The 21,914-nt window shown below is 57.2% G+C and overlaps 1 protein-coding gene across 2 annotated transcripts in view; it reads left to right on the top strand.

The window, feature by feature from the left end:
- The window catches only part of KCNH6 (potassium voltage-gated channel subfamily H member 6), a 33,834-nt gene extending 12,314 nt beyond the window's left edge, over nucleotides 1-21,520 (top strand). Inside the window, exons 4-16 of one of the 2 annotated variants that reach the window (XM_069786684.1) lie at nucleotides 2,790-2,899; nucleotides 4,759-5,071; nucleotides 6,625-6,836; nucleotides 11,306-11,734; nucleotides 12,484-12,883; nucleotides 13,168-13,367; nucleotides 15,303-15,555; nucleotides 16,000-16,193; nucleotides 17,095-17,194; nucleotides 17,468-17,755; nucleotides 18,225-18,405; nucleotides 19,569-19,767; nucleotides 20,165-21,520. In XM_069786684.1, the coding sequence (XP_069642785.1) occupies nucleotides 2,790-2,899; nucleotides 4,759-5,071; nucleotides 6,625-6,836; nucleotides 11,306-11,734; nucleotides 12,484-12,883; nucleotides 13,168-13,367; nucleotides 15,303-15,555; nucleotides 16,000-16,193; nucleotides 17,095-17,194; nucleotides 17,468-17,755; nucleotides 18,225-18,405; nucleotides 19,569-19,767; nucleotides 20,165-20,452 (3,167 nt within the window). In that variant the 3' untranslated portion in view covers nucleotides 20,453-21,520. The remainder of the gene's footprint in view (nucleotides 1-2,789; nucleotides 2,900-4,758; nucleotides 5,072-6,624; nucleotides 6,837-11,305; nucleotides 11,735-12,483; nucleotides 12,884-13,167; nucleotides 13,368-15,302; nucleotides 15,556-15,999; nucleotides 16,194-17,094; nucleotides 17,195-17,467; nucleotides 17,756-18,224; nucleotides 18,406-19,568; nucleotides 19,768-20,164) is intronic. The other variant, XM_069786685.1, reaches the window with a different exon arrangement.
- Nucleotides 21,521-21,914: the final 394 nt, after the last annotated feature.

Genomic DNA, 21,914 nt, shown 5'->3' with positions numbered 1-21,914 from the left:
GGGTTTCTTGGAAGCTCGTGGGGGGCTGAAGGATGCACCCATGGCAGGGCAGGATCCTGCATCGTGGGGCTGAATCCTGCAGAGTGCCCGGGAGCAGAGGTTTGTGTTTCTGCACAGCCGCAGGGACTGATCCGGGACTGATCCAGCCAAACACTAACTGGGTGAAAAAAGGCTCTTTGAGCTGGCTGTGCTCCCCCCCCACGCAGCCCCTCACCTGCACACCAGCCTGCACACACCTCCCAAAGCCCCAGGGACTGGGGACAGGGGTGGGGACCGACCTCCCCGCACGGGATGGTGCATTTTTAAGGAGAGGGTGTCCCGCTGTGAGCCCCTCTGCGCAACCCCTGCTTTGCTGCGTCCTTTCCATATTTAACGCTGGGAGGTTTTTTTCCAGCAGCACCTTGGGCCCCTCCTGCGTGCCTGCAGCATCATGCTGGCCGGGACAGGAGGTGCTGGTACGGGACAGGACCTGTGCGCGGGGTCACTGGGAGGGCCAGGGGACATTTGGTGTCACCGACAGCATGGCTGTGCTACGGGGACATCACCACAGGAGAATGGCACAAGGATGGTTGTGCTGGGATGGCTCTGAGCCTGCCTTGGCTTTGGGCTGTTCCCCCCTGTTGCAGGGTCAGCCTGGGGTTTTGTGGGGCTTTTGGAGGCAGTGGAAAATCCAAACTCCCTTTTTTGGGAAGGCTGGATCAAGGGGGATCTCTGGTGAGGCTCTCAAGGGGATGCGGATACCCAGGGATGCAGATGTTGGACCTGACCACGGGAAGGAGAACTGTAGCTTCTAAATACCCACCTGCTACACAGCCCGTGGTGCCAGTCACCTATATTTTAGTCAGGGAAATAATCCTACATCTATCTTCATGCAAACGCTCCCTGGGCATGCGGGTCGCTATAGGGAGGCTTTGGGCAGGCCTCAAAGTAAAGCTGTGGGAGCAGCCCGGGTCCGTCCCCCCACGGCACGTGGGGTGACACAGAGGGATGGGACTCGAGCCAGGGTCAGGTCACATCAGGGGCTGACGGGGACCCTTCACGCTGCCCCTTGTATCAGTATGGTAATGTGAGCTTTAACACATTCACACTTGGTACATCCCAGAGCCATTAAGGTGTTTGCGTGCGTGGCAGCAGGTACCAGCAGAGGAGCTCTGTGTGGTGATGGTTTTTATATATCCTCAGGCCAGACATACGCACACGGGACTTCTGGACATATGCGTGTGAATGTATATATAACCTGTGCATGTGTTCCTGTGTCTATCAAGTGATGGGATTTATATTTTTGGTGGATTGCTTTAATACCAGTTAGCCTCTCTGCACAGACTGCTGAGGAAATCCTAAATTCCAGCACCGGTGTTGCTTTGCAGCCCCCTCAGCTCTCAGTACATGTCGACATACGATGCATCCGTACCCCATTCCACCCCGAGACATACCTCTGGCTGCAGAAGGCACCCAAATAAAGAGGGTACCTATTGCTTTCCTGCGCGTTGGAGATTGTGCTGCACATCCTGAGGAGCATTGCTCAGGTTTCACTCCAGCTCTGGGGAGTGCGGAAAGGCCAGAGCTGCTGGCGCCAGCCCAGATCGGTCTCTCGTGCACGGGTTTTCTGACTCAGTCTTTAATTACACGTCCGCAGGCGGCTGCGTTGCCGGTCCCTGGCTCACTGGTGTGCAGGGAAAGTTGGCTGCTTTGCTTCTTCCAGCTGGAAAGCTGCTCTGGGCAGTGGGGATGGGGTGAGCAGAAGGAGCCTGCATGGTCCCCCCATCTGTGGGGGCATTTTTGGGGAACTGGGCAGGTCGGGAGCCTGCCTGAGTGGCTCAGCGGTGTGTCGGGGCTCGGTGAGGGAAGCAAATCCTGCCAAAACCAAACAGCTCCTCAATGTGCTGCTTTTTCCCAGAGGACAAAGCCTTTGCGGAGCTCATGTCGCGTCCCACACGCCTTGGGATTTAGGCCACTTTTGGTCCAGTTAGTGAGTACAGCTGGTGCTGCTGGGGGTCGGAGGAATCCCAGGGCTGACCTGGGCCCTGAGGCAGCAGGGTGTGAGCCTGGCTGCTCACACTAACCCTGTAGTAGCAGGCAGCCACAGTCTCCTCCATGGACCAGCACTAGAAGAGGACAAGCGACTTTGTACTGGGTGTCACAACCAGGGGCATTGGATCCCGCTGTGGGCACTGCCGGTTCCCCTCCACGTCTGGTCCCTTCCCCTCCAGAACCTCTTTTGCAGCTCCTTGCAGCCCCGGCTGCCCTTGTCCCAGTCTCCAGCAAGGCAGTCTCCTGGTCCCCCGTGATGGCAGCAAGGGACCCCCTCTCTTTGGTCCAGCAACCCTCACCTAAAATCCAGAACAACTCCAGGAACAAAATTGCTGGAACTACTTTTTTAATGCCTTGCTAACTTACCATCTCTTTCATGTGGTTTTTTTTTCCCCCAAGTCCCACCAAGGAGATTTAGAGGCTCGATTTCCTCCAGGTCCAAATCCCTTAAGTGTCTTTAACCTCTTTAATTGGCTTAGGGATGCTCTGCACCTTTCCCGTCTTGCATCCACGGTTGTCCAGCCCAGCAGTGCTTTCTGCCAGGTCAGGCTCTGCCTTGAGCACACGGCGATGCGATGGCATGGGAATAGCGAGTATGTTGGAGGAAGAAGGACCACACAGCACATACGTCCCCCAAAGCCACCCAAAATTCTCCATAGCCTCTTCCCCTGCCACCGCGCCGCCCCATCTCGCTCCAGCCATCATGTGCAGCTAGGTTACATCTGTCTCTCTTGTGTTTTGTTTTTCTTTCTAACAAGGTCAAGGTAGGAGGTTGAAGTTTAGTCTCCCGTCCCTGCGGCGACTCAAAATCCAGCGGAAATCTCTGCCCACCAGTGAGTTTGATGGAGTAGCCATTGACTATGGAAAGGTAACCGTAGCCTTTGTCTGATATAAGCCCATGCCTCAGGCCAGGTCCCAGCGCTCTTCCTCCGCTCTCCCCATCCCGCTCTCCCTCGGCTGCTGTGGCTCGGGCCGTATCCGGCGGTAGGGGCTCCGGCACTGGGTCAGTGCTGAGCACTGGTCCTGGCGAGGGCTGGTGGTGAGCGGCGGTGCTTTGGTGGCATGGGATAGAGCTAGATGGTGCTGCCCCGTGGGGCCAGCCCAGCACGGCGCATGCCATGGCTCGCAGGGGGAGCGGGAGATGTGCCGAGCCGGCGAGCACCGCTGCCGAAGCTGGGAGGAAGGTCTGGCTCCGTAGCGCAAGTTGTCCAGGATGGTGGAGCTCCAGGGAGTTGTCCCCACCCCAAGGAGGGGACGTGCTGGTTACTGCAGGAGACTGGAGTAGGTCTGCTCTAAGCAGGGACTGGCAGGGACTTGCAGGCAAACCTCGGAAGGGCACGTTTCCCCACGTTTTCCTGGCAGGGGCCAGGCAGCTCTGGCTTAGTCCTTCAGCAAAGACTGTGCTTTGTGTGATGGAGGGTGACGCTGTCATTACTGACATGACGAGATTGGGAAAATGTTGGTGGGACCTCTTTAGAGGTTGCTGTTCTTGGTGGCTTCTTGACTGTCAAAAGTGCTCAAGGCATCTCCGGGCAAAGACGGGTTGTTTTCTGAAATGCTGCAGCTTGAGGCACAGGGCTGTGGGCTGGAGGCTTTTGCTCTGCTAACGCATCCCCAGGCGCCAGGTTCTTGCTGTGCTGGGTGTATCCAGACAGCCTGGATAAAGCTGCTTCCCAAAATTACAGATTTGATGCCTGTCTTCTCAGAGATTGTGTTTACGGCAAGTGGAAGACACATATAGCATTATCAGATGTTCTGGGTATGTCAGTCCTACAGACACCAGCACTGCTAAAGGCTCTGGGTACCCCCAGTTTGAAGCTGCGTGGTGCACTGCAATGTTTCAGGTGTACACGCGTGGAAGATGTGCATTGAGGACAACCTGATGACCCACCGCTTTGGTGGAGCCTGGTCCAATTTGGGGCAGCCCAGCAGACACAGGGGCAGTCAGCAGGCAGCCCTTCCTAAAACTTGCAATAAGGTCCTCAGGGATAGTGAGAAATGCCACAGGGTGCCTTGGGCATGCACGCAAAATCCCAGTCCCTCCCGTGGGTATGATGGGTACGGGCATAGACCCATAGGTTTCTGCCCCAGAAGATGGCTGCTTTGTGCATCTCATTGCAGAAGTTCTTAAAGGCTGGAAACTCTTTAGGTCTCCAGGGGAAAAGGTTTAGCAACGGCCAAGGGGTGCTGTAGGAGAGGGAGGACCACGTATGGCCAAATTTGCAAGCCCAGCAGCTCCTTCCAGTGCTTCCTGGTGCAGAACACATCCTCTCCCATAGATGCCAGCACAGGACCCCGGGCACCAACCCTCAGTGGTGGCCTGAGCTCTCGCAGCAGGTGAGGGAAGGGCAGGTCCAGTGGTGGGACGTAGGGACACCTCGGAAAAGCGCACGGCAAGGCAGGTACTCCAGGCAAGCCTATCCCTAGGGTCTCCTCTTCTTTTCTTGCTCTGGCCTGCTTCCCAGCTGTGCAGCATCGCCTTGCAAACCACCCCGCGGCCACCCAGCCTCCGGTAGGAGCTGGCAGGAGGTAGGAGCTGCCAAGTCCCCGAGGACTCGGTCGCCCCACCGCAAAGGAGGTCCTGGTCCCAGTTGGAGGTGACCTCAGGAACCGCAGCGCTTCCCAGCCCTCTGCCCCTCCTCTTACCTCCCCCAGCTCCCCCTCTTCCCCCCTCCCAGCACGCGAGGACTCCTTCTAATAAAACGCTTTCTCCCGGCTGTCTTAAAGCCTGGTGGTGACTCCCTGATTTTGAGGGACTTGAAGACATCGCCCAAGGAGAACTGTGTGCAGTCAGAGACCGAATCCCTCCTGGAAAAGGAGCGGAGGCCGAGCCTGGAGGCCGACCCCACCCTACAACACTCGTCCCCGAAACAAGAGCCTCCCTTGCTGGGCCCACGAGGGTCGTACTCTGCGTGGGGTTTCTTTCGGTCTCGCCCCGGGGGCAGCTTCCACAGCCTCCGCAGGGTCTCCTCCTTGGACAACTTTGAGGCTGCGAGGTCTGAGTTCCAGAGAAAATTCAGGGAAAGGAGGGCAAACTCAGGTAGGGGAAAAACCCCGGAGTTGTCGGTCCTACTGCGGGAGCCACGGTCCCGGGCGATGGTCCCGGCACGTCTCGGGGGGGAGGTCTCTTTTTTTCACTGCTTTTCCCTCTGCAAAGTGGAGATAAGCTGGGGTTTTCTCCCCAAAACCCGCTGGTCTCCATGTGATTCCCTGCGTCGGCAGGTCCTGCTTTTTGGGTAGAGCCATCCATGGTGTTGCGCGTGAGACGTGAGACCGCGTGAGGTTGCGTTTGGCTGCCCCACGCGAGGGGCGTCCCGATGCCGTCCCACCTCCCCGGGAGGGAGGGAAGGGGTCTGCAGGAATGTGCAATGTGAGCTGTGTCCATGTGTTGGAGGTGGACGAGACACCGGGCGGGCCACTCTGTAGGAGGAAACGTCCCTCCACCATGGTGTTCATGTCCAGACCTCTTGTTCTCGTGAGAGAGATGATGACAAATAAGACAGAGGTCAGGCAAGAGAAGCCTCAGTAATTGGGGGATGGAGAGAGATCAGTCTGCGGTGTCTGGCTTGAGAAAACAGGGTGGGGGATCATGATACTCAAACACTCGCAGGTTATGGATCCCCAGGATGGGACACAATATAGAGGGAGGGAAGAGGAATGAACAGGGAGGAGAAGGGTTCCAGCAGGATGTCTGGTGCTAACTGGGCACCTTCACAATGTCTTCAGACACCTCCTGCCCATGACACCTCTTGGGTCAATGTCAGAGTGCAAGGGATAGAAGGGGTAGAAAACTGAAAATATAACGCTGTCCTGCCTGTAGGAGACAGAGAGGTTGGGACACACTGGTTACCATGCTTGGGGATGTTCCTGAAGCCCTGGGTGTGGGTACATGCTCCCTTCCACGACTACACGCTGCCGCAAGCCTGACCATGAACCGATCACCTCTGGGGCTTCCTCCCTGGTCCTGCACTGGGGTGACCCAGAGAAGCAGATCCCCAGGGAAAACTGACAGGATCCAGCCCCACTACAGCTCTTCAAGAGAAAACCCCGACCTCCCTACCTGAAGCCTGGGGGTGGAGGATACATCTGGTGGGGACATCATTCAGCTCCTGGCTCAGTTTGGTGGCCAAAAACCAAGGCAGGAGCTATGTTGGTCAGGCTGAAGCATGCAAGGGTGGAGGAGACCCACCTTCTCCTTCATCTGTTTTCATGCCAGTCTTGGCATCCCTGTTAGCCAGGGTGTGTCTCCTTGGGGCTGGTCCCCAACCTGCCACAGTCTTCAGGGGTAGCAAAGGATATTAGGTGCCTCTGTATTTTGGCAGCTGGTCTGAGCCCCCTGAAGGAGATTTAATGGTGAAAAGATGGGTGATGTGTCTGAAAAGCAGCCCCCTCTCAGGCATCTCGGGTTGGGCATCCCATGTCAGGAGCCACCCTGAAGAAGCCAAGCCTTTATGGCCAGGCAGACATTGGTACCTTCTGGTGGCACCTTGTGGTGGTCCCCAACTCCTGGATGTGCTGCACCGAGATCAGGGCTCCGCAGACTGGCTTCTGCTCATACCAACCTCCTCAACGCTGCTCTCCATCCTCTTTCAGAGGCTTCCCACGTCAAACCCAACCCCCCGAACTCCACTTCGGACTCGGACCTCATGAAGTACCGGACCATCAGCCAGATCCCTCAGTTCACGCTCAACTTTGTGGAGTTCAACCTGGAGAAGCACCGCTCGGGCTCCACCACAGAGATCGAGATAATTGCTCCCCACAAGGTGATGGAGCGCACCCAGAACGTCACCGAGAAGGTCACACAGGTACGTGGGCGGTGGGATGCCACCGAGGCAGCGGTGGGGTGGTGGAGCTGCTGCTGGGGTACAGTAACAGGATTCCTGTGGGTTTTGGAGGAGAGGAGCAGAGAGGAGAGTGATACCTGGAGTTTCCATCCTAGGCAATGCCAGTATCCCTGTGTTATGTCCTCTGAATGGTTGAAATGCTCTTTTTCCCCCCTAAATCAGTATTTCTGGTAATCTGTGGCCAGGGGAACACAGGCATGAACTGCTCGTGGGGTGATGGTGGCCTTGAAGGGGACACACGCGTGTGCATGTTTGTGTGTGCATGTGGTTTCCTTCCTGGGGGAGGCTCTGGCCACTGTTTCCTGCCCCCCAATTCTGGGGATGGATCCCCCGGCGCACCGCTGGCCCCGAGGTGCTCGGCCAGGGACCCCCACGCCAGGAGCACGGGTGGCCATGCCGAGGGCCACAGGATCCCCTGGGAGACAGCAGGTGGCACTGCACTGTCACCAACACGTGTGGCACTGCCCTGTCACTGCAGGGGACACTTGTGGCAGCGCGCTGTCACCAAAGGGGACACGCATGGCACCGTACTGTCACTGTAGGGGACACAGGGATGTCAGTGTGTGTAAAAGGTGCTGTTGCATCCTGCAATCCCGAGTAAGGAGCTCTTACCAGTGGGGAAACTGAGGCACGGGAGAGCCACGATGTACAAAATACATCGAAGGGCACCTCCCACCATCGCCAGCAGCAGCTGAGGGCCAATTTAATGAAAATACAGCCATCTGACCCCAGAAAAGCCTCCAGGCTTGAAGGTTTGCTCCATCAGAGCTGGGTGCTCTGTGGGATTTTCATCCTGTCTCAGTCCCGGCAAACCTTTACCACTGTGGCCTCTGTGCATGGTGGGTGGGCTCCCCGTGGCACAGGGCAGTTTTTGGGCTTGTTGTGCCCCTGGCTTGTCCCCTTCATCCCGAAGTCCGCTTAGTCCCTCTCATCTGGGGGTGACCGCAGTGACCCGGGATCAGCCCCTGAACGCCTCGGCGAGACAGCGAGCAGCCTCCATGCCCCCGTCCCCATCACAAGGGACACCCACACATCGGGGACCGCTGCTGCGTGCCGGGGTGACGCTGGCACGGTGGCACCGGCCGCTCGATGCGGGGTCAATTAGCTGGTTGCGGGGTGACGGGATCGGAGCTGACGGGTGGTGGCTGCAGGGCCCCGCAGTGCAGCCGTGCGGCACTCACAAAGGTCAATCTTCCCTTCGCCTTAAATCTCCGGATGGGATGGGACAGGATGGACCTCTCCTCCCTGCCGCATCTCCCCACGGCCTTGGGGGACCCAGACATCCTGCCTGTCCTCACCCCGATGTCCCCCACATCTCCTGCCAAGCCACGGCTCCCCACTCTCGGCCACTAAATAATTCACGGGTGAGGCAGAGACGGCGGCGAGACACCGCTAACAGCATCTAAAAATACCGGCTGGCGGGCAGGGAGAGGCAGACATAGGCTGGTTGGGGTGGTCCAGCCCCGCAGCAAGCAGGCAGGGAGGGCAGGTCACAAGTGCAATGAATGTGCCGGGCTCAGCCCGCCAGGGGCACGGCTGGAGGCACACGGGGACACCGTGGAGTCGGTGCCACCAGGCTGGGGTCCCATCTTGTGGGTGGCATCTCTCCCGGTCCCCCCGAACTTCCCCGCAGGCAGTGGGTGGTGGTGGAGCTGGGCAGGAAGGTGCTGGGGACGGGGATGGGGGGAGCTGAGTTGTGTCAGGATACATGCTGGGAGGGACACTGGGTCAGTGCCTGCCTGCAGCCAGCACCGTGGGCCTGATCCTGCCCAGTCCCTTGTGCTTGAGGGTCTCCCGGTGACTCTGGTGTGGTCCCCCCCTCCCCAGCTTGGTGTCCCCCTCCCCATCCCCATCCCCACTATGGGGCAAGGGAGGAGGAAGGCGCATGGCTGCTGGGCCCCGCAGGGCACGAGCAACGGCCTGGGTTAGCCAGGGCCATGGGAGCCTCCCCCCTTCGTCACCCACAGCCCACACACACCCTGCTCCCTCCTCCATCCCTCCTCCTCCTCCTCCTCCCTCCTGCGGCTGCTTCGCTCCCTCGCTTGCCGCCCGGCACCCCGCTGCCAGCACCCAGCACCCCGCACCATGAGCCTGCGGCTGCAGCTGAAGCCGGTAAGTGCAGGGGGAAGGGGAAGAGGGAAGGGGCACCCAGCGGGATCGCCACGGGGGGCACCCAGCACTGCCACCCGTGGTGACACCCGGGGACACCCAGGCCACCCAAGGGTGCCAGCCGCAGCCTTCCCCATCCCCAAGGGGCAGAGAGGGACGAGGCTGCAGCTGCTCCCTGGCTCCACGTTGGTTTCGATGCTCTTTTAGGGGTTATTTCTTTTCCCTTTTCTGCCTCAAATCTTTGGGCTTGTGGGTTTTTATTAATTCCTGCCTGGAAAACAACAGGGCTTGACCTGCTTTTGCTTCTGCCACAAGAGCCAGGTGCCAGGAGCAGGGACGAGGGGCAAGGCAGGTGTCCCAGCACGGGGAACAGAATCTGGGGGCCTGAATTCAGGACTAGCCCCACAGAGCTGCCTCCGGCCGGGCAGGATGAAGAGATTCAGCTGCTGAGGGTGGGAGCATTGCTGGTTTTCCCAAAAACAAGGCGTAGGAGCCCGTCTCAGGTCTGCTGGGCAAGTCTTAGCTTTGGGACCAAGCGTTTTACCAGCATCGCCTTGTCCCCTTCCCTGCTGTCCCCCCAGGAGCCGGTCCCCAATCCCAGCCGTTGCCTCATTCCTTTCCACAACGATTGCGTTTGGGTCACTTTTTCCAATCCCTCCCCTCTCCATCCGCCAGCGACGTCGGCAGCTCCTGCTGCCCCATTGGTGCTCTTGTCCCCACGGGGGCCCCAGCATCGATTGGGTTTGATTAATTCACACCAGGCTCCTAAATGCCCTTCGCAGCTGCATGTCTCCCACCCGCCCAGCCGAGTGCATGTGTGCCTGCGTGGGCAATGCCATGGCCCCGGTCCTGCACCCACCGTGCCGGTCGCTGCCTGGGCGTGCGGGGTTGGGGGGTCCCATGATGGACACCCGGACTTCGAGGGTCAGCTGCCGTCTGGGGCGCCGGGCAAGCTGCAGGCAGGTAGGAGCAGGGGGCACCCCCAGGGCATGGGACCCACCGACATCCCGGGGTTGTGGGATGTGAGAGCATGCTTGTTGTGGTAGAAAAGGGCTGCGGGGCTGGATCCGCTCTGGCTCGTAGCACCAGGAGCCCTTGGGAAGCCCTTGAACCCTTGAACAAGATGGGTGGCAGCACAGGAAGGATCAGGCCCTTCTTCAAATCAGTTGCCAGAGTCGTGGTGGTGCCCATCACCATGGCATGTGGAGCCTCCCCTTTCCTCTCCTTCACAGCCTGGCAAAAAGCACCTTTTTAGCGGGGGGCTTGGTGCCAGGAGAGAACATTGAGGTGCCCCTTGCCCTCCTCTGCAGGTGGTACTGGTGGCCAGCACCGAGGGGGGACACGGGGGACAACAGAGCGGCAGGGGCAGGCAGGGAGGATCCAGCTGCCCCCAGCTCCAAATAAGTCCTTTCATGCCACCGTCTCCCAGCACCCAAAGCAGCACAGCCCTAGCCCTCCTGGTCCCCAGCACCTTGCGTTGTGTCCTGAGAGTGGCTTCAGAGCCCATCGGGAGCTGGCGTTGGTCCTGGAGGGGGGAGCTGGGACAGGCCTGGGACGTGTGGGGACTCAACTGGTGCCGTGGGAGCGTGTCTCCATGAGGGCAGACAGACGTGGGGACACATGACAATATGGGAGGATGCCTGTGTGCATGAGATGATGGTGTTTGCACACTAGTGGCCACAGGTCACCCTGTTCCTGGGGTGCTCAGATGGGAAATGGGCATTACCCGAGGCCAGGCTTTGCTGGGGTTGGCCCAACCTGTCCCCTTTCCTTGGAAGATGACTGTGCCAGAGGGACATCAAGGGGGAAGGTCCCTGCTGGGGCTGTGAAAGGCACTGTGCAAGGCTTGTGGGATGCCTAATGTTCCATCACCTTCGGGGCCAGGCCATGGCACAGCCGTGGGACTGCACCTCCAAGCTGCCCATCCCCATAGCCCTGTGGCAGGGATACCCAGCAGCTCCTGGGCTGGTGGCACAGAGCTGAGGGTAGAAGGAGGCACGGCAGGAGGCACTTTCCTCTCTGCTGGCATGGTAGGGTCTGAAGGGCATAAAGCAGGTAAACAGCTGCCCCAAGGGTGCTCTGGCTGGCCATCACAGACAGACGAGGAACCGGGCAGAACTTGGTGTCAGCCATAGTTGGGCAACTCACCTTGTGGCCTCCTGGACAAAAACATATGAAGGCAATGAAGGTGAAAAGGGTGCAGGAAACCCACTGCATGCTCCTCACATGTCCCCCAGCATGTGGGAGCCCTTTGCCTGGCTCCTGGCCTTACCCAACCTCTCTCCTGGTCTCCCATCCTTCTCACACCCATCTCCTGGCAGGTGCTATCCCTGGGTGCTGACGTCCTTCCCGAGTACAAGCTGCAGGCACCACGCATCCACCGATGGACCATCCTGCACTACAGTCCCTTCAAGGCCGTCTGGGATTGGCTCATCCTTCTGCTGGTCATCTACACAGCTGTCTTCACCCCCTACTCGGCCGCCTTCCTCCTCAATGAGGAGCAGGTGGAAGAGAAGCACTGGGACTGCAGCTACTCCTGTGACCCACTCAACATTATTGACCTCATCGTGGACATCATGTTCATTGTGGACATTGTCATCAACTTCCGTACCACCTACGTCAACGTCAACGATGAGGTGGTGAGCCACCCTGGCAAGATTGCCATCCACTACTTCAAGGGATGGTTCCTCATCGACATGGTCGCCGCCATCCCCTTTGACCTGCTCATCTTCCGCTCTGGCTCTGATGAGGTACAGGCAGGGCCTGGACGTCCATCAGGACAGGAGGGGACTCATGCATGGATAGGGAGAGATGTATGGGAGAGAAAGAGAGGGATGTGGATGGCTTAATGTAAGTGGTGGATGGCTAGATCTGCAAGGAGAGGGGTGGTGAGTCAGAGGGATGGACAAGGATGTCATTACATGTTTTTATTAAGCAGCTGGGACTTGGAATTTTATTTAGTAGGGCCAGACAGCCACACAGACCCTACTGTAAGTGCTAAGATAGTGTCTAACTGGACCCAGGAGACCAGGCTGGGAGCTCAGTTTAGGGACCAGCCCCACACGCCAGCGAGGCCAAATTTTGGGCTGCGTTGCCAGCCAGACTCAAAATGTTGGCAATGGGATGGCCCTGTGGTTACTGTGCTACCTGGAGACCTCGCCTCAGCTAAGAGCCTGTGGGGTGGGGTGAAAGGCAGATGTTTTGGGAGCAACAGTTGGCAAGGTGAGGACCCATCAGGAAACATGGAGTTGGCCTTGGCTCCTCTCACTCGCTCACCTGTAATCCCAGAGCTTGTTGCCTTTATGGTCAGCAGAGGGAAACTGCCCGTTCTGTGGCATGATTCATCTAACCTATTTCAGATGTCACCTCCAGGACAAGGTGATTCATGCTCTAGCAATACATTTTTATCCTTCAAAGGGAGCACAGCTAGGCTGGAGACATGCCTTTAGCCAGATTTATCCCCTGCTTGTCCCTGAGTTTTCTCACCTTGCCCCTGCAGACCACCACCCTCATTGGCCTCCTGAAGACCGCCCGGTTGCTGCGCCTGGTCCGTGTCGCCCGCAAGCTGGACCGCTATTCTGAGTACGGAGCGGCCGTGCTCTTCCTGCTCATGTGCACCTTCGCCCTCATTGCCCACTGGCTGGCCTGCATCTGGTATGCCATCGGCAACGTGGAGCGGCCCTACATGGAGCACAAGATCGGCTGGCTGGACAACCTGGGTGACCAGATTGGCAAGCGCTACAATGACAGCGACCTCTCCTCCGGCCCATCCATCAAGGATAAATACGTCACTGCCCTCTACTTCACCTTCAGCAGCCTCACCAGCGTGGGGTTCGGCAACGTCTCACCCAACACCAACTCTGAGAAGATCTTCTCCATCTGCGTCATGCTTATTGGCTGTGAGTGCCTGCGCGTGTCCTGCTGTCCCCATCCCTGCTTTGGAGGTTGGAGGGGCTGCTCTGGGGAGAAACAGGGAGAGCACGTGGGATTTTAAGACAGCATCTGCCTGTGCCTCTTCTGCACAGACAAATGCATGGAGTGATAGATAGAAATATGGGTTTCGGAAACCCACTGGTTTCAGGTCCATGGTAGGTATGGGTTTTGGAAATCTGCTGGTTCCAGGTCTGATGTAGTTGGACATGCATCTCCCCATGTCCTGCTGAGTCCTGCCCTCTCGTTGCAGCTCTGATGTACGCCAGCATCTTTGGCAACGTCTCTGCTATCATCCAGCGCCTGTACTCGGGCACAGCCCGCTACCACACACAGATGCTCCGGGTCAAGGAGTTCATCCGCTTCCACCAGATCCCCAACCCCCTGCGCCAGCGCCTGGAGGAGTATTTCCAGCACGCCTGGTCCTACACCAACGGCATCGACATGAATGCGGTGAGTACAGGGTGGGGAGGCCCCATGTCCTCACGGCACCTTGTCCTGAACGACCTGGAGTCCAGCTCTGGGTCCACCCAAACATTTCCATCCTTTTGACCAGGGTGGAGAGGAGGCAGGAGAAGACTTGGGAGGCTGGAGACAGTCTGTCTACCCATTCACCTCCTGCATCCCTCTTTCTCCTTCTCCCCCTCTGTCTGTCCATCCCTCCACATCTACCCAGAGGTTTTCCAGGGGCATGACGGCATTTCTTGGCCAGAGAGCAGGTTTGGTGCCAGCGCGCTGGTGAGGAGCTCAGAGCCCCCATCGGCGCCGAGCTCTTTCAGGCCGGTGTCTGTTGGTGTCACAGAGCTGCGGAGCAGGTATCGATCCAGCTCCTCTCCACACCGCCGGTTGCTAAGCAAAGTGCATCCCGCTCTCAGTGGCAGGGAAAGGAGGGCATTTAAATAAACCTCAATCCATTTTAATTAGAGCCCAGAGAGGCAGCCGTTTGTTAGCAAAGGGGGGATCAATGGCGGAGCCACGCTGGAGAGGCGGTGTGTCTCCGAGCCTGGCGGGGAGGCTTGTGCCGACGGCGCCGGGGCACCGCAGGGGTGAGGAGGGGGCTCAGCCAAGGAGTCCCGGGCTGGGGCCGGGGTGGTAGGACTCGGCTCATGGCCGCAGGGTTCAGTGCACAAACGTGCTGGCTCAGCCAGCGGCAAGGCAGAGAGAGGGGTGAGAAAGGATGAGGCAAGAAGAGAGATGGAAGTTGGTACTCCCCGTCCCTTGGCCCTGGGCAGGTCATTAGTCATTAGCCCGCTCATTCCCAGTTCATGCTCCCTTTTTGCCTGAGACTTGACCCTCCTCCATCCCTGAGCATCATCAGGACACAGATTTGCATGAATTCAACCTCTCCATCTTCAGTTGCTGCTGCCACATTAAACAACCGGGCAGGATTTGGATGTTTGCTGCTGGGAGAGATTCAGGTTAAACCTCTCTCATGGAGGAGATACCCTGGGCTGGACATCAGTGGCAATAACTAGAAGCAAAGCCATGGCACCCTACCAAGCACAGGTTCTCCCGGCTTAGTGCAAACCCAGGTCACAAATCCCCTGCTACGAGCTGAGCTTGCGGATTGGACGTGCCGCTGCTCACACCAATTCCTGCTGGATGCTGCTGAGATGCAATACGACCTAATCAATCATCCCACGGCCTGATCAATTCACCCACCCCCGATTTCCCAGTAGGGAAACTAAGGCACTGCTGCCAGCCTGTGAGATCATGACAGAGCTGGGAATAAGCCACGCTCACCAGCCCCAGCCTGCTTGTCCCAGATTTGGCCACCAGTGGGATGTGAGAAGAGAGCAAGGGGGACCCCGGGGCCATATGCTGCTCTCCAAAAGAAACCCAGACCCAGGTGGATTTTACCTTGGCACCATGAGCTATCGGTGGCAGCACGTTTCTCCATATTGCGAGTTTTACCTTGATTTCACCTTCACATTTAGCTTTTATTCAACGCAAGGTATTTGCCACGGGTATATTTAGCTGTTGCTGCACACAACTAGCCCGCGCTGCTTCTTGGCATTCAGGCAGGTGCTGTTTAATTAGGACAGCACCTCATTACCAGTTTGTACTCTCATTCAGCCAAGATTAGTGGGCATAAAGATGAAAAGGGGAATATGCCACCAGTGGGTATAAATAGATTGATCTGGTTATTATTATTTATTGCTCGGGAGTGCTCTCATCCCCAATGCATGCAGTACAAGCCAGGGACAGACAGGCAGGCATCTGCCAAGGGAAGATCAGAAGATGTCCTCAGCTTTGGCTTTCTGGGCTCCGGGGCTCCCCGTTTGGCCCCAGCATGTCAGGCTGTGTGTCACACAGCCTCCTGGGGCTGCCATGGCAGTCCTTCCTGGGGATGGTGGCATGATGGCATCTCTCCCTCGCTCTTTGCAGGTGCTGAAGGGTTTCCCCGATTGCCTGCAGGCAGACATCTGCCTCCACCTCAACCGCACGCTGCTCCAGAACTGCAAGGCTTTCCGAGGAGCCAGCAAAGGCTGCCTGCGTGCCCTGGCCATGAAGTTCAAGACAACTCACGCGCCACCCGGAGACACCCTGGTGCACTACGGAGATGTCCTCACCACACTGTACTTCATCTCCCGGGGCTCCATCGAGATCCTCCGGGAAGACATTGTGGTGGCCATCTTAGGTGGAAAAGTCCTTCCTTCTGGGAGGGCAAGGGATGACGGGCAAGAGGCAAAGGGTGATGGGTGAAGGGTGATGGGCGATGAGCAGTGGACGAAGGGTGGCAGGTGAGGGGTGAAGGACTTCTCCATGTCCTGGAGAAGGGAAGGCTGTTCCTCAACATCTGGCTGGTCACCAGCCCAGTGGGCAGGGAATGGAGGATCCCCGGTAGATGTCAGGGAGAGACCACAAAGGAGTGAGCAGAGCAGGGCATGGCTCAGTAGTCCTCAGCCATCACTGATGACCCACTGCCCTGGCTTTTACAGTGTAATCCCCAGCATCCACAATCAGGGTCAGGGTTGCTGGGCATCCCCTTGTTCATGAGCCCCAAAATGAGGTCTGCTGGTCCAGTACATCTGGAGCTGGAGTGGGTGCCCATCTCCCCCTAATGAGCTGTCTCTTGGCACAGGGAAGAATGACATCTTTGGGGAGCCCATCAGCCTCTATGCCCGCCCAGGGAAGTCCAATGCCGACGTGAGGGCCCTGACCTACTGCGACTTGCACAAGATCCAGAGGGAGGACCTGCTGGAGGTCTTAGATATGTACCCAGCCTTCTCTGACAACTTCTGGAGCAACTTAGAGATAACCTTCAACCTGCGAGATGTGAGTGCCAGTGTCGTCCCATGGAGGGATGTGGTCAATGCCTTAAATTTGGCAAGTGGGAGGGTTGAAGCAAGGATGTCAACAGGTGCTCCTCACCCAGTTTGGTGGTGGATTGGCCAGCAGCCACATTTCCCAAGGCACCCTCCATGGAGTTATGATTTCCCCCACAGCCCAGCAGGCACTTGCATATTGCACATTCCTGAGCTCTTTGGAAAAGTTGGCCCCACAAGCCATGTTGGTAGTACTCTGCTCTGCAGCACTTGTAAATCATCTCCAGGCACTGCTCCAGCCTGGACAAGTGGGTCACACATGTTTGGAGGCTGCTGAAGTAAGAAATATTCTCATGCTTCATTGAGTTGGGTACCAGCTTTTTCTGAAATTTCCTTTTTAAATAATCTGGTTTGCAATCTGTGAAAGGCTTGGAGCATTTTTGTCATTGCTGTTTGACTCTTAAACTTTACGACAGGACTTTGTCTTTTCCTGACATTTTTTTCAGAAACACTTGCCTGGTAAGATAGAAAAGAAAGTCAAAGTCCCTCTATGTCCTGTCCCACCCCAGGATGTCCTGCCCCACCTCAGGGTGCTCCTTCCCTCCCCATGGCCCTGACACCCTCAACTCAGTCTCAGAGCAACGAGGCCAGCTTCTAGGATCCCTTGAGCCCTGCAACCAGTCCAGAAGTCACTGGGTGGGACAGGGCAGTGATGGAGAGGCAGAAGTAGCTGGAGACCAGCCCTAGGAGGATGCTGAATGGGCTGTAGCCCCCATGGCACCCAGGGCCATGGCATCCATGGATGAGACGTGGCACCTATGGATGGGACATGGCATCCATGGATGGGTGTTGGTACCCCTGGATGGGACACGGCACCCCTTCCCTGGTGACCAGCCCCTCTCATCCCTCAGGCAGACAGCGTTCCCCGCTCACCACTCAGCGAGGAGTATGACTGCACCTACCGACGGGCACGCCGACGCAAGCACTCCCTTTGCCAGCCCAACAAGCCTGGTGAGTCCCACAGCATCGGCAGAGCCTGGCTTGCAGGGCTGGGGAGCAGGGTCATTGTTTAATTACTGCCTTGGCAGGCACCCCGAAGCAGAGGTGGCTGCCGGTGCCTCTGTCCCGGCAGACCAGCCTGTATGTCCCCATCCTGGGGGCACTGACGCTGCCTTCCCTCCCTCTTCTTAGGACGCTCCAGCCCTACAGGCACCCTAGAGGGTATGGGGGCTGATTTTGCCATGTGTGGTACTCCCCAAATTAACCTGTTGTGCTGCCCCACAGACCCAGACACGGGCATCTCTGATGCAGAGCAGTATCACACCTACTCAGAGCTCACCAACCCACAGGACCCGCTGAGTAAGGACCAGTGGGACGACCTGGGCAGCAGCACCACTCCCTGCTCCCAGATCAGCGATGACGAGGTCAAGACTGGCAGCCCTACAAAAGCTGAGCCCTTCCCCACATCCAAAAAGGATGACTTTGCTCTGCCCACGCTCAGCCTCGTCACCACCAACGCCGGCAGGACAGAGGTCGGCAAGCAGGCGGCAGAGAGCAGCCAGTCCTACGCAGGTACCCACAGCTACAGCCAAAGCTGGCAGGAGGATGGTGAGAGATGCTCGGGCGTGATGGCCTTGTCTTGGGGCAGAGCCAAGCAACTACATGAATTCGAGGGGAGCCACACTTGTGGCCAAGGGTCTTTGCTGCCTTTTGTCCCCAGTAGTATCTGCTCTGTCCCTCCTGTGCCCTGCAGTTTCTCCTAGCACCCATGGACCCCTTTGGGCTTGCCCCATGGGGCAATGCCTTCCATAGGCATGTTGGGTGCCAGTGTGATGGACTGTCCATGAGTACCTTGGGTGCCAGGGTGATGGATCCCCATAAGCACCTCAGGTGCTAGGGTGATGGACTCTCTCTGAATACTATGTATGTCAGGGTGATGGCTCTCCATGAATGTGTTGTGTGATGGACTCTGGAGCACCTCCATGCCAGTGGGCCTGAAGGATGCAAGACAGAAGTGCTGAGATGTGTCTTCTCCTTCCAGCCACCCCCCTGGACATCCCCAACATGTTCACCTTCTGGGAGGACCGAAGACCAAACGACCACCCAGAGCCTTTGCAACACATCTCCTTGGTACACAGCTCACGGGACATCCCCCTGCACAGCGACTACAGACCAGGGCAGATCGAGTCCAGGCTGGAGCTCCTGCAGGCCCAGCTCAGCAGGTGGGCACATACCCAGAGCACAGGGTTGGAGAGCACCCAGGGTGGGCTCTGGGCCATCACCTTCTCCTGCTCTCTAGGGGTGGCTGCAGTGGGCTCTGTGTACAGCAGATGCCACCTCCTGATCTCCTAGGATACTGCATTCCTTGGGGAGGTGGTGGGAGCGCTTTGCAAATGCAGCGGCTTCTCAAACTGCAAGTCCTGGCCCTGGCTGCAGCCCAGCACCTCGTCTGCTGCTGTGCCACCACCCCTGGGATCTGCTGTTTTGCCGCTGCTTCCAGACTCGATGCAATTGCAGACATGAAACCACCCACAGGCTCACGACCCGAGCCCTTTGCAGGCCTCCTCTTCCTGCTGCAAAGAGCTGCTAGCATCCTCTTGCTCGAGCAAACGAGCCTCGTGCACATTGTTACCCTCTAAATAAGAAAAAATACATGATTTTCGAGCAAGAAGGAAGAGGCCACACCAGAGACACAGGTTTAAAGGCCCCAGCCAGCACCCACACAAGCGGCTTGCTCTCCCACCCACGGCTGCTGCCCATGTTAAGTTCACTTTACTGCAGTGCCCACACATGTATTTCAGTGTCTCACCAATGTGCCATCCCCAGCAGCAGGGGACAGATCTCCTGCCCACTCTGTAAGTGCTGCCAGGACTGTTGCCTGCAAGGGGGGCTGTGCCCGCTCCTGCCGGAGCTGCTCATTTCAGCCAAGGACAAGGCAGAAGGAAGAGACTTATTCTACTTTTCCATTTCCTTCTATTCCTCAGTTAAAAATGGTTGGCACCAACCTGCTCCCATCTGTCAGCACAGGCAGCTGGCCTGGAGAATTGATCCAGATTAAAACTAACCATTGCAATTTTTTCCCACCTCCAGGGTAGTTTTAGCTTTGTTCAGTTCCCCACTCCAAATCCCAGTTTGGCTCCACAAAAAATTGGGCAGGGGATGATTGGTTGTGGCAGGAGAGAGTCGGCAGGACTGATCTCTCTGTGGCAGTGCTGGTTTGAAGCTCTCTAAAAACCTCACCAAGCAGCACCAAGCAAAGCATCATCACCCTCGGGCAGCTGAATCAGCACCTCCTCCCCAGTGCTTCCCCTGCCCGGCCATGGGTCTGGCTCTCGTGGGATGCAGCGGGATGCACTGTGCTAATGCTGGGCTCCTCTGTCCCCAGGCTGGAGTCCAGGATGTCGTCAGACATTAATATAATCCTCCAGCTTCTGCAGCGCCAGCTGTCCCAAGTGCCACCCGCATACAGCCCCATCTCGCCGTCCTCCCACAACCTGGCCATGTACGGCATCCTCCCACGGAGCCTGGAGCCGCTCACCCCCTGCGCACCCCTGGAAGACGAGGAGACGACAACCCCGGAGCAGGTATGACCACCCCTCGTGGCTCAGCACCAGCTGAGCTTCCTTCTGCCCCAGAGCAGATGGGTCTTGGAGGGCCAGCGGTTCCCTTCAGCCTCCCTGCACACAAAGCACAGCCAAGCACTCATGGGTCCCGGCACAGCCCAGGGGTCTTGAAATGGGAGTAGATCTACCTAGAGATCCTTCTGCCCAGTGCATCGCTGATTTTGGGGCACAGCCTGCCATCTCCAGCACTACCAGGTTGCCCCATCAGTAGGGAGGGGAGTGGATTCCTCTGCTCTGAGGCTTCCTCAGGCAAAAAATAATATTTTGGGGCTTGGGGCCTGATGGTGTGAGGAGTGAGCATGGCAGCTACTTTGTTTTGCTTTTGCCATAACCCACCTGATTCCTTCTTTCCCACCAGAGCCCGAGCTACACGGAGGTAGAAAAGTTCCACTTGAAATCCAAGGACTCCTTGTCAAGCGGGACACACCTCGCTGTGGCATCTGACGAAACTATGACGGTCCACTCCGAGCAGGAGCACCATTCCCCACCTCTCCCGAACCCAGAGCCTCCCCACCAAAGGGCACCAAATACCCAGGGACTCTTCCGGGGCTCTCGTTTCCCTTCCCTCCCTGAGCACTTGGAGGCATCTTCCGAGCACCAGGACATTCAGAGACACCTCTCCGACCCAGTGCTTCCTGGAAGTTAGAGATGTGGGGGCCACGAAGCAAGTCAAGAGGAACCTCAACTGCGAGCTCGGTCAGTTGATGTTGATTTTGACTGCAAGGGTAAGACGGAGGACAATGCCATTGGCTCAGGGGTATAATTTGTAGCTGTATTCTGCCACCGTGAAAGGAAGCGTAGAGTGGCTGGCTTCCAAGGTCAACGTTTTCCAGCGGTTCCCATAGAGTAGGTTTCATTTGCACATTATAGTGAACCCAGAGCAGTTCTTTCTTACAGCCACCAACAAGCTGGCTAGGCCAAACGGTACCCACTCACTGCCTCTTCCTTGCCAAGGCTTCCTCTCAAGAACGGCACAAGCCAAGTGAGCCACAGCGACCGGAGGACAGCAAATCCATGGCTCTTAACTGTGAGGCCACTTTGCTGTCAGCTCTTTGGAGCAGGGACCATTGCATTGGTACTGGGCTTAGCCGAGCGGAGCCTGTGGGCATTACAGAAAGGGTAGTCACCAGAGGAGGAGGAGATCTCCACAGTGCAGTACTGGGGGGAGCTGCAGGTGGGAAGCCTAGGACAAGGACAGAGGACAGAAACTATCCTTGTCCTACTTGACTGCCACTGAGAAACTAAGGGCCAACAGCCCCTGCCACTTCAGCATGCTTCAGCACGAGTCCTAGGGCGCCAACTTCTCCAGCAAGGCTGATTGCGCCTTGCAAACCCCAACACGCATCCCACAACTCCCCAGATAAACCCAGCTGGTCACTGGCCTGGGCATAAAGCACAAAACTCAAAAGCACAATCCTGGAAAGCCGAAAAGCCCCAGACACCTCGCCTCCAGCCCTTCCTCCCAGCTTCTCTCTTTTGATAAAGGTTTGATAGATGCTTCCTCCTCCCCAGTCCTTTCCCTGGCAGACTCCCGCAGCACCCCCGTAGGAGAAGCCCACTTAGCACTGCCACCTTGCCGTTCGGTTAGATGCTGTGACAGTCCTAGGCCGCCTGCTCAAGTAATGTATTGAGCTCCCTTTGAGAGTAGTAAAACTGTGAGCATCTCTTTCTCTGGAGTTTTAGTGTACACTTTGCTAATAAAGATGTTTTTGGCACCTAACGTGGGTTACAGCTCTGTTTGTTGAGACCACCCATGAATTCATCCCTGGCAGTAAAAAGCACAGGTGCAAGATCCCTGAAAAGGCTGTGGTCAACCCCCACTTGCTTCATCCAGGGAGTATGGGGCTGACAGAGCCCATGTGCAGGTCTGACAGGTGAAGGATGGGGCCTAGGGGGGCTTTGCTGAGCAATTCCTTCCCAATAGGATGCAGCTCAGACTCAGTAGCAATTTGTAAAAGCTTTTCTACAAGACCAGCCTGCTGCTGTTCTCCTGCGTCTAAGAAATGACCTCGCAAACACACCTCAGGCAAAGATTACACCAAGAGTCCTTGCAACAAGTGGGACTTCAGATGAGCACAGCGATACCTAAAGCTCATCCTACATCCCTT

The sequence above is a fragment of the Haliaeetus albicilla genome, chromosome 7 (assembly GCF_947461875.1).
Source record: "Haliaeetus albicilla chromosome 7, bHalAlb1.1, whole genome shotgun sequence".
Taxonomy (NCBI): domain Eukaryota; kingdom Metazoa; phylum Chordata; class Aves; order Accipitriformes; family Accipitridae; genus Haliaeetus; species Haliaeetus albicilla.
Note: the sequence above shows the minus strand (reverse complement) of the source record. Positions and strands in the feature narration are given on the sequence as shown.